Source organism: Cherax quadricarinatus, chromosome 46, assembly GCF_038502225.1.
Source record: "Cherax quadricarinatus isolate ZL_2023a chromosome 46, ASM3850222v1, whole genome shotgun sequence".
Taxonomy (NCBI): domain Eukaryota; kingdom Metazoa; phylum Arthropoda; class Malacostraca; order Decapoda; family Parastacidae; genus Cherax; species Cherax quadricarinatus.
The window spans coordinates 12999965-13012053 of record NC_091337.1 but is presented as its reverse complement, the minus strand read 5'-3'; the positions used below and the strand labels follow the sequence as shown (position 1 = coordinate 13012053).

At 38.7% G+C, this 12089-nt stretch overlaps 1 protein-coding gene across 10 annotated transcripts in view; it reads left to right on the top strand.

Annotated features, from left to right (window-relative positions):
• Nucleotides 1-12089, top strand: part of LanB1 (laminin subunit beta-1) — a 229242-nt gene that overhangs the window by 131286 nt on the left and 85867 nt on the right. For all 10 annotated transcript variants that reach the window (XM_070094540.1, XM_070094536.1, XM_070094535.1 and 7 more), the window contains 3 exons: nt 1318-1495; nt 8120-8283; nt 8858-9082. In XM_070094540.1, the coding sequence (XP_069950641.1) occupies nt 1318-1495; nt 8120-8283; nt 8858-9082 (567 nt within the window). The remainder of the gene's footprint in view (nt 1-1317; nt 1496-8119; nt 8284-8857; nt 9083-12089) is intronic.

Sequence of the window (12089 nt, the reverse complement as noted above, 5' to 3'; positions counted from 1 at the left end):
ACGAAAACCAAAATAATTTTCCCCATAAGAAATAATGTAAATCCTATTAATCCATTTCAGACACCCAAAAATATTAAAAAAAATACATTTTATAGAGAATAACTATAGTTTTACATACAGAAAACAATGAGAAATACGTAAATATAAAGCACTAATGAAATGGATAAATGAACATTTAAATCACTTTTACCTTTATTGAAGAGTCTTATTGGCGTATGGAAAATGGCGAGGAATGGAGTGAGGGGTGAGTTTATTGTTTGTAGATAAGACAGACTGCTTAAATATGATGCTAATATCAACTCTACGGCTTATTTGTCTATCACAGTTCATCTGATATGACATAATAAACAATATTAATAACATAGAAACATGATGTATACTTAAGAATGAATAAAATATGTCATTACTTATGTGAGGAGTGGTGGTGGTGTTGGGTTTATAAAGGCCACTGACAGCATAAGCCGTACATATAGTGGTGTTGATGGCGGCGGCATTAGAGGCCACCACCACTATTCACACTGAAACAGTGTACGTAATTTATAAATAAGAAATATTTACACTTTATAAATGAGAAATATTTACACTTACCTTGGAGGAGATGCTGGCATTGGTTTAGGGTGGTGGAAGATACGTAGGGCAGCGTATCTTGTCAGTGACCCTATATACCTCCAACAACATTGGAGGAGTTAGTTTCATGTCCTTTTTCTATCTCTTAATTGCTTAACTTACTTGCTACACTTTATCACTGGCTGGCTTTTAGCTTTTATCGACTCCTGCTGCTTTAGTATTGTACATATCGTAGAATCACTGAAGAAGGTACATTCTCCCCTCTCTCTTGCTCCTCCACTTGGGTACTTTGCTACGAGTTCTTTCTTGAATTCTGTTGTGATTCTCACCTTCTTTACCATAGGGCTGGCACTAGGAGCTTTCTTTGGGCCCGTGGTGGCCTATTTAGCAGTCACATACAATAAACAAGCGCAAAAAAAATGGATTATTATGAAATGTTTCATATGACCTTGCAGAGCAACATTCACTCGCCGAGAAACAATGCCACACTGACTCAGAATGGTGTGTGGGAGGAGGCTTTGTGGGCACATGGGCACTCGGACATGTTCTGTACGCCCAACAAAACCAGAGGGAATTAACAAAAACAGATACTATATTTTGATGAAAAAAGTCAGTGATAACTGAAAATCATGAAATTAGAGGCTAACAAAAACAGAGGGTCCACTGTATTTGGTTGATAGTTCAAAGCCCCATTGCAAAAAATATCCTATTAGCTTTGAGAGCAAGTTTAATATATTGATAACCTGGCAGGTCAGTGTAAGTGCCGGCCAAATACATATGGTCGTCAGTGTGGCGAGTGTCAACCTGGCTTCTGGAACTTCCCTAACTGTCAGCGCTGTGAGTGCAATGGTCATGCTGACACTTGTGACTCCTACACAGGTGTCTGTCATCAATGTCGTGACAATACCACTGGACCAAACTGTGCCTTGTAAGTCTTGATTACATTAGGGAGCTATTATGTTTAGAACTGAGAGTGGAAACACACTGGAACATTATTAGAACATGAGTTCAGATATGGTGCATTTGAGAGCTGGCTATTAAATTTTTAAATGTAAAATTATAACAAATTACATTACATGCATGTTGTATAATTATTATTTTTTTATTATCACACCGGCCGATTCCCACCAAGGATGTTGTATAAATAATCAGTTAATACAAATAATGGAATAGGATAATGACATTTGTGCTGTACCTTGAATATACAATTTCCCACCAAGATATAGGATAATTTTTTTTATATGAAAATGTACTTAGATGTTGGACACAATATAATTTGGTACCACAGGCAGGCCCAGCTGCTTAACAGTGCTTCTTTTTATGGTGTTTCACTAATGCAGTGGTTTTCAATTATACCCATTCTTCACTTATTCTGACTTCGTACAATAAATATATTACTATTCACTATAAGCCAAAGATGAAAATATTTTAAGGTAAGTAATGTATATACTGTATAAAACATTTTTTTAGGCCTACTTTTATTGTTCACTTAATATATGATAGTGTAAACATGTTATCAGGCTTTTATTTGCATTTGAAAGTGAAAAAAGGCTATGTTTCACTTTATAGCAATTTTTGCTTTAAAGCAGTATCCTGGAACCTAACTTGCTCTCTTAGTGGGGGCCTCCTGTACTTTTTTTTTTTCAACATGTTGGTTGCTTTTTACTGAGGCAGGGTGACCCAAATATAAGAAAAACCCAAAAAGAAAGAAAAAACTTTCAGCATCATTCAACACTTTCACCATCACTCATACATAATCACTGTCTTTGCACAGGCGCTCAGATACGACAGTTTAGACATCCATTCAAACTGCCAATATCCTAAACCCCTACTTTAAAGTGCAGGTATTATATTTCCCATTCCATGACTCAAGTCTGGCTAACTACTTTCCCTGAATCCCTTCACAAAATCTTGCCCTGCTCACACTCGAACAGCTCATCAGGTCCCAAAAACCATTTCTCCATTCACTTCTATCTAACACGCTCACGCACGCTTGCTGGAAGTCCAAGCCCCTCGTCCACAAAACTCCTTTACCCCCTCCCTCTAACTTTTCTGGGGATGACCTCTACCCTCCCTTCCTTCTCCAATAGATTTATATGCTCTCCAAGTCATTCTTTGTTCCATTCTCTCGGAATAACCAAACAACCTCAACAGCCCCTCTTAAGCCCTCTGACTAATACTTTTAGTAACTCTGCACTTCCTCCTACTTTCCACACTCCGAATTCTCTGCATAATATTTACACCACACGTTGCCCTTAGACACGACATCTCCAGCTGTCTCCTCGCTGCAGCATTTACAACCCATGCTTCACACCCCATAAGAGCATTGGTACCACTATACTCTTGTACATTCCCTTCTTTGCCTCCATGTATAAAGTTCTTTGTCTCCACAGGTACCTCATTGCACCACTCACCTTTTTTAATTTATTAATTCTTTGGTTTACCTCATCCTTCATAAACCCATTAGCTGACAAGTCAACTCCCAAATATCTGAAAACATTCACTTCTTCCCTACTCCCTCCTTCCAGTGTAATATCCAGATTTTCTTTATCTAAATCGTTTGATACCCTCATCACTTTGCTCTTATCTATATTCACTTTCAACTTTCTACCGTTACACACTCTCCCAAACTCGTACGCAAACCTTTGCAATTTTTCTTTAGAATCCCCCAAAAGCACAGTATCATCAGCAAAAAGTATCTGTATCAACTCCAATTTTGTATTTGATTCCCTATAATTTAATCCCACCCCTCTCCCCAACACCCTAGCATTTGCTTCTTTTTCAACCCCATGTTAAACAACCATGGTGACATACATCCCTGTCTAAGACCTACTTTTACTGGGAAGTAATCTCCCTCTCTCCTACACACCCTAACCTGAACCTCTCTATCCTCATAAAAACTCTTTACAGCATTTAGTAACTTACTACCTATTCCATATACTTGTAACATTTGCCACATTGCTCCTCTATCCACTCTATCATATGCCTTTTCTAAATCCATAAATGCAATGAAAACTTACCTACCTTGATCTAAATACTGTTCGCATATATGCTTCAATGTAAATGCATGATCTACACATCCCTTACCCATTCTAAAGCTTCCTTGCCCATCTGCAGTCCTGCTCTCTGTCTTACCTCTAATTCTTTCAATAATAACCCTACCATGCACTTTACCTGGTATACTCAGTAAACTTATTCCCCTATAATTTTTACAATCTCTTTTGTCCCCCTTCCCTTTATATAAGGCATTATACACACTCCTCCCCCTCTTTCATACAGCTATTAAACAAAAATACCAGCCACTCCAACACTATATCTCTCCCTGCTTTTAACATTTCTGTCATGATCCTGTCAGTTCTAGCTGCTTTACTCCCTTTAATTCTATGTAATGCCTCACACACCTTCCCCACACTCACATCCTGCTCTTCTTTACTCCTAAAAGATGTTATACCCCCCATGGCCAGTGCATGAAATTACTGCCTCCCTTTCTTCATCGACATTTAAAAGTTCCTCAAAATATTCCCACCATCTACCCAATACCTCCAGCTCCTCATGTACTAACTCCCCTACTCTGTTTTTAACTGACAAATCCATTCATTCCCTAGGCTTTCTTAACTCTTTTATCTCCAAAATTTTTTCTTATTCTCAGCAAAATTTCTTGACAGTGCCTCTCCCACTCTATCATTTGCTCTCTTTTTGCACTTTCACCACTCTCTTTACCTTTCTTTTACTCTCCATATACTCTGCCCTTCTTATATCACTTCTGCTTTGTAAAAACCTCTCATAAGCTACCTTTTTTTCTTGTATCGCACCCTTTACCTCATCATTCAACCAGTCACTCCTCATTCCTCCTGCACTCACCCTCCTATAGCCACAAACTTCTGCCCCACATTCTATTACAAGTGCCCAAACTTACGAGTTTTCCGAGTTACAAGCCGTCGCTCATTTGATTTTTTGCTTTGAGTTGCAAGTCAAAATTCGAGTTATGAGCGAGCTTCAGATACACCACCGCTAATTGGCGGTGTATCTGAAGTCAAATCCAACTCTGTACCCAGAGGAATGTCAGGTACTTTGTCCTATCCCACATGCTCTTCCAAGACATAACTGGAAGAATAATACTCCCACACTAATCCTAGATTGTAGTGAGGCACCTTGTCCCCTGTTTGGTTCTCGTATAAATCCGGGGAAGAGGTAACCTCCATTTCAACACTCAGTTTTTCCAGAAACATTAATTAAGGTGGGTGGAGTACTGATAGTGGTGGGTGGAGTAGTGATGGTGGTGGGTGGAGTAGTGATGGTGGTGGGTGGAGTACTGATGGTGGTGGGTGGAGTAGTCATGGTGGTCAGTGGAATAGTGATAGTGGTGGGTGGAATAGTGATAGTGGTGGGTGGAGTACTGATAGTGGTGGATGGAGTAGTGATGGTGGATGGAGTAGTGATGGTGGATGGAGTAGTGATGGTGGGTGGAGTAGTGATTGTGGTGGGTGGAGTAGTGATGGTGGTGGGTGGAGTAGTGATGGTGGTGGGTGGAGTAGTGATAATGGTGGGTGGAGTAGTGATAATGGTGGGTGGAGTAGATGTGGTGGGTGGAGTAGTGAGAGTGGTGTGTGTAGTAGAGATGGTGGTGGGTGTAGTGAAGGTGGTGGGGGGAGTATACAATATTTCTCATTTATAAATACATTTTTCTTATTTGAAAACCTGTAACAAAAAAATTGGGGTGGTTTTTTGGGGGCTGGAATGGATTAATGGCATTTCAATTACAGTGGTACCTTGAGTTACGAACTTATTTCGTTCCAGAAGGCTGTTCGAGTGCTGATACCGAACAAATTTGTTCCCGTAAGGAATAATGTAAATTAGATTAGTCCGTTTCAGACCCCCAAAAATACACTTACAAAGGCACTTTCAAAAAATACACTTACATAATTGTTCGAGTTGGGAGCTGTACGAAACTTGAAGTACCACTGTAATTTCAATGAGGAAAATTGATTTGATATATGAGCAAATTTTAGGTAGTAGGTTGGTAAACAACAACCGCCCAGGGAGGTACTACCGTCCTGCCAAGTGAGTGTAAAACGAAAGCCTGTAATTGTTTTACATGATGGTAGGATTGCTGGTGTCCTTTTTTCTGTCTTATAAACATGCAAGATTTCAGGTACATCTTGCTACTTCTACTTACACTTGGGTCACACTACACATACATGTACAAGCATATATATATACACACCCCTCTGGGTTTTCTTCTATTTTCTTTCTAGTTCTTATTCTTGTTTATTTCGTCTTATCTCCATGGGGAAGTGGAACAGAATTCTTCCTCCGTAAGCCATGCGCATTGTAAGAGACGACTAAAATGCCGGGAGCAAGGGGCTAGTAACCCCTTCTCTTGTATAAATTACTAAATTTAAAAATAGAAACTTTCGTTTTTCTTTTTGGGCCTCCCTGCCTTGGTGGGATACGGCCGGTTTTTTTGAAAAAAAAAAAAAAGCAAATTGAATTAGGAGCTCGGTCACAGAACGAATTAAACTCCTAAGTCAAGGTACCACTGTACTGCATTTTTAAAACTATCTCCTCTGTCTTCATCCCCCCTCCCTCTCCACTACCCGTACTTGCCGTAGCCCACCTTTCTCTGGAAAACGTACAGAGGAGGATGATAAAGATGATCCCATGTATCAGAAATCTTCCCTATGAGGATAGACTGAGGGCCCTGAATCTACATTCTCTCAAAAGGCATAAAATTAGGGGGGATATGATCGAGGTGTATAAATGAAAAACAGGAATAAATAAAGGGGATGTAAATAGCATGCTTAAAATTTCCAGCCAAGACAGGACTCGCAACCATGGTTTCAAGTTGGAAAAATTCAGATTTAGGAAGGATATAGGAAAGCACTGGTTTGGTAATAGAGTTGTGGATGAGTGGAACAAACTCCTAAGTACAGTTATTCAGGTTAAAACGTTGTGTAGTTTTAAAAATAGGTTAGATAAATACATGAGTGGGTGTGGGTGGGTGTGAGTTGGACCTGACTAGCTTGTGCTGCTGGGTCTGGTGCCGTGCTCCTTCCTTGAGTGGAGATGATCAGACTGGGTGGGTCATTGGGCTAATCCGGGGGGAGGCATTGGTCTAATCCGGGGGGGGGACATGGACCTGCTCCGCATGGGTCAGTAGGCCTGTTGCAGTGTTTTTTCTCTATGTTCTTATGTTCTGCCAAAAGTTACTTACATCTCACCTTAACTTCCTCCTCCCTTAGTTTATAAACATTCACCTCTGTTGCCATATTTTCTTTGTCTCATCTACTTCTTACTCTGACTGTGGCTACAACTAGATAATGATCTGATATATTCACCAATACATAATCTAACAAACTACTTTCATTATGTTCTATACCATATCTTGTATACTTATTTATCCTCTTTTTCATAAAATATGCATTACTTATTACCAAACCTCTGTCTGCACATAGTTCAATTAAAGGCTCCCCATTTTCATTTACCCCTGGCACCCCAGATTTACCTATTACTTCCTCTACAACATTTTTACCCACTTTAGCATTGGGATCCCCAACCACAAGTAATCTCTCACTTGGTTCAAAACTTCCTATGCACTCACTCAACATTTCCCAAAATCTCTCTCTCTCACCTCTACACTTCTCTCTTCTCCAGGTGCATAAACACTTATTATAACCCACTTTTCACATCCAACCCTTATTTTACTCCACATAATCCTCGAATTTATATATTTATATTCCTTCTTTTCCGTCTATAACTTATCCTTCAACATTATTGCTACTCATCCTTCAACATTATTGCTACTCCTTCCTTAGCTCTAACTGTATCAGAAATCCCAGACCTAATTCCATTTATTTCTCCCCACTGAAACTCTCCTACCCCCTTCAGCTTTGTTTCACTTAGAGCCAGAACATCCAGCTTCTTTTCATTCATAACATCCACAATCATCTTTCTTATTATTCACACTACAGCCACACACATTCAAGCATCCCACTTTGATGGGTGTCTTCTTTTTCTTTTTAGTAGGCTATATGAGAAAAGGGGTTACTAGTCCATTGTTCCCAGCATTTTAGTTGGCTTTTACAACATGCATGGCTTACGGAGGAAAGATTCTTATTCCACTTCCCTATGGATGTGAAAGGAAAAGTAATAAGAACATGAACTGTTAAGATAAAATCAAAGAAAACTCAAATGAGTGTGTATACATAAACGTGTACATGCATGTGTAGTGTGACCTAAGTGTAAGTAGAAGTAACAAGATGTACCTGAAATCATGCATGTTTATGAGACAAAAGAGACACCAGCAATCCTACCATCGTGTAAAACAAATACAGGCTTCCATCTTAAACTCCTTTGGCAGTATGGTAGTACCTCCCTGGGTGGTTGCTGTCTACTAACCTACTGTATTATTGTATTAATTTATTTTGTACTAGTAGTTTAGTACTTCTTTAATACCAACCTAATAATAAAATATCAAGTATGAAATATAAATGCTTTTTATTGAGTATCATAAATTAACAGTATTTTAACTGAACACATTCATTTTCATCAGATGTGTGCAGGGTTTCTATGGTGATCCTCGCCTGGATGTAGGTATTGCTTGTAGGCTGTGTCCATGTCCTGGTACACGAGATTCTGGTCACAGTTTTGCTGCTCACTGCTCGCTTGACCCTCGAACCAAAGATGTTATATGTGAATGTGAAGAAGGTTATGCTGGTGAGTAAACGTCATTAGTGCAGTAGACAATATTGAAATTTCTAAACATGTATAGACAAAATAACTGAACAGTATATAGACAAAACTGTTATTATATGTTAGATTACTGTAATGTAAAAAAAATTGATAGGGTACGTGTCAATCTCTGAATCTTCTTCTTTCTTTCAACACACCGGCCGTATCCCACCGAGGCGGGGTGGCCCAGAAGGAAACAACAAAAGTAATCTCTGAATATCCTGTCTATATAAAATATGATACTGTAGTATATGTTGGACAAATATACAAGTGAGAAAGGATGAATTTCAGAAAGATTGCAGTAGGCCTACTTCATCTGTTTTCTATTACGTATATTATTATGCACAGTCTGAAAAAATAAGTGTTGGGTAGGCTTTGATTTCGGCTATCCAGGTCTGGATTTCATCTTGCAGAAAAACATATTTTTACTTTTATGGTTTTGGCTTTATAAGAAAAACAGCAGTTTATTCATATTGGAGTGCTGAGTTTGAGCTAGTGAAGTTTTGACTTAACAGGACATGAACTAATGGAATTTGACTGTAATACACGTGAATTTCAGGGTCACGTTGTGATGTGTGTGCAGACAATTACTTTGGCAACCCAGAAATACCAGGAGGTAGTTGCCGTTCCTGTAACTGCAACAACAACATTGATATTTCTCGCCCTGGTAATTGCAATGCTCGTACTGGAGAGTGCAACCAGTGTCTCTTCAATACCTTTGGCTTTTACTGCGAACGTTGTCAACCAGGCTTTTATGGTGATGCTCTCAACCAGCAGTGTAGAGGTTAGAAATTTTTTTTCCTTTGTTATTTTTTAAAAAATCCAAGATATATTTTTTATACCAATAATAGCAAGTTTTTTTTTTTACTACATTTTGGTTTTATTAAGTGTTTCACTGTTTTCAAGTTCTATAGATAAAAGTAACATGATATATCTTTAAAAGATAAATATATTGCATCTGTATTTATATATACAGTAGAGTCCCACTTATACCCCAGGTTAGGTTCCAGGCTACTGCCAAAAATTGGAACACCCTTTTTTGCCACTTACAAATGCATAGAAATACTAGATAACAAGTTTACACTAACATATATTAAGTTAGCAATAGAACTAGGCATTAAAAAACAATAAAAAAGTAAAATACACATATAGTACACTCATTACTTACCTTAAAACATTTGTGGTCATAATCTAGGGTGAAATGAGTAGTATTTATTGTAAGAAATCAAGTATGGTTTGTATGGTAGCCAGCCAGGCTACCATACCAGGCCACCCCACTTACGCAAAATATTTTATGACATTTAAGTGTCCCAGAGCGATAAAATGCATGTACAGTTCACTCATAACTTACCTTAAAATATTTGTAGTCTTAATGTAGGGTCAGAAGTGAGTAAATGAGATTAAACGAATATATGAGAGAGAATGAGTACATGAGGGAGGACAGGCGTGGAGTTATGTAAACAAACCAGGTGGCTGTTTACCTGGAGAGAGTTTCGGGGGTCAACGCCCCTGCGGCCCTGTCTGTGACCAGGCCTCCTCCTGTGAGTTTTGTAAACAAACCAAACGAACACGTCTGGTTTGTGTACAAGTGAAATTGTGTACAAGTTGTTTCTGCGTTGATACGGTAGAATAAATAAAGAGAAACCCTCCCATTCTCATGTAACACCATTTTTAGAAGAAATGATGCTCTGAGTGAAGGCATATGAAAGGAATAATTTTCTACAGTTACCCCAGTAACACATTTTCTCTTATGTTGGACTAGAGAAAATGTTATTCTTTCCATCACTCATACAAATTATCTGGCTACCACATCTCATTTTTTTTCTTTTCCCAACAAGTTGGCCGTCTCCCACTGAGGCAAAGTGACCCAATACTTTCATCATTCAACACTTTCACCTCACTTACACATAATCACTGTTTTTGCAGAGGTGCCCAGAATACAACAGTTTAGAAGTATATATATATATAGAAGTACATATAAAAATACACAATATATCCCTCCAAACTGCCAATATCCCAAACCCCTCCTTTAGAGTGTAGGCATTGTACTTTCCATTTCCAGGACTCAAGTCTGGTTATATAAAATAACCGGTTTCCCTGAATTCCTTCACTAAATATTACCCTGCTCACACTCCAACAGCTCGTCAGGTTCGAAATACCATTCATCTCCATTCACTTCTATCTAACATGCTCACGCACGCTTGCTGGAAGTCCAAACCCCTCGCCCACAACACCTTCTTTACCCCCTCCCTCCAACCTTTTCGAGGATGACCCCCTACCCCGCCTTCCTTCCCCTACAGATTTATACGCTCTCCATGTCATTCTACTTTGATCCATTCTCTAAATGATCAAACCACCTCAACAAACCCTCTTCAGCCCTCTGACTAATACTTTTATTAACTCCACACCATCTCCTAATTTCCACACTCCAAATTTTCTGCATCATATTTACACCACACATTGCCCTTAGACAGGACATCTCCACTGCCTCCAACCACCACCTCGTTGCAGCATTTACAACCCAAGCTTCACACCCATATAAGAGTGTTGGTACTACCATACTTTCATACATTCCCTTCTTTGCCTCCATAGATAACATTTTTTGCTTCCACATATACCTCAATGCACCACTCACCTTTTTTCCTTCATCAATTCTATGATTAACCGCATCCTTCATAAATCCATCCACTGACATGCCAACTCCCAAATATCTGACAACATTCACTTCTCCCATTCTCCTCCTCCCCAATTTGATATCCAATTTTTCTTTATCTAAATCATTTGATACCCTCATCACCTTACTCTTTTCTGTGTTCACTTTCAACTTTCTACCTTTACACACACTCCCAAATTCGTCCACTAACATTTGCAATTTTTCTTTAGAATCTCCCATAAGCACAGTATCATCAGCAAAAAGTAACTGTGTCACTTCACATTTTGTATTTAATTTCCCATAATTTAATCCCACCACTCTCTCCTAGTCACCCTAGCATTTACTTCTTTTACAACCCCATCTGTAAATATATTAAACAACCATGGTGACATTACACATTCCTGTCTAAGACCTACTTTTACTTGGAAGTAGTCTCCCTCTCCTCTACACACCCGGAAGTAGTCTCCCTCTCCTCTACACACCCTAACCTGAGCCTCACTATCTTCATAAAAATTCTTTACAGCATTTAGTAACTTACCACCTATTCCATATACTTGCAACATCTGCCACATTGCTCCCCTATCTCATATTTATGTTTATATATTCTACTGTGGGGTGTATTTATCATCTTTATATGTTACGTATCGTGTTTATTATATAATTTTGAAAAAATATCATAGATGGATTAATGAAAATGTGTATATTAACGTAATATACGACATTTAATGAGACTCGGTGATTATTGTTGAGTATTAATATTATCATTACTAATATGGTATCTTGAGACATAAGACACTCCTAGTGATTTTAATGTGTACCTACACGCCAGCACAGTGTGTAAATTTATTTAGGTACAGGTATACATAGATACATAAAATATGAAATAACTTTTAAAAACACTTGAAATTTTGGAGAGACGTGGTGCTTATGGAGCTCACGGAGAATGTAAACAAACCAGGTGGGGCATGGTGACCTTATTAGAAAGTCAGGTGGGAGGAGCCATATAGCGAGTTTTGGTCATTCATAGTAGTTTGAAATGTCTGTATTAGCAGAATGCCATAAAGCGTGACGCCGTAAAGCGGGGCCCTGCTGTATTGTATGTGCTCACCTATTTGTAATTATCCCTTATTTGTAGTTA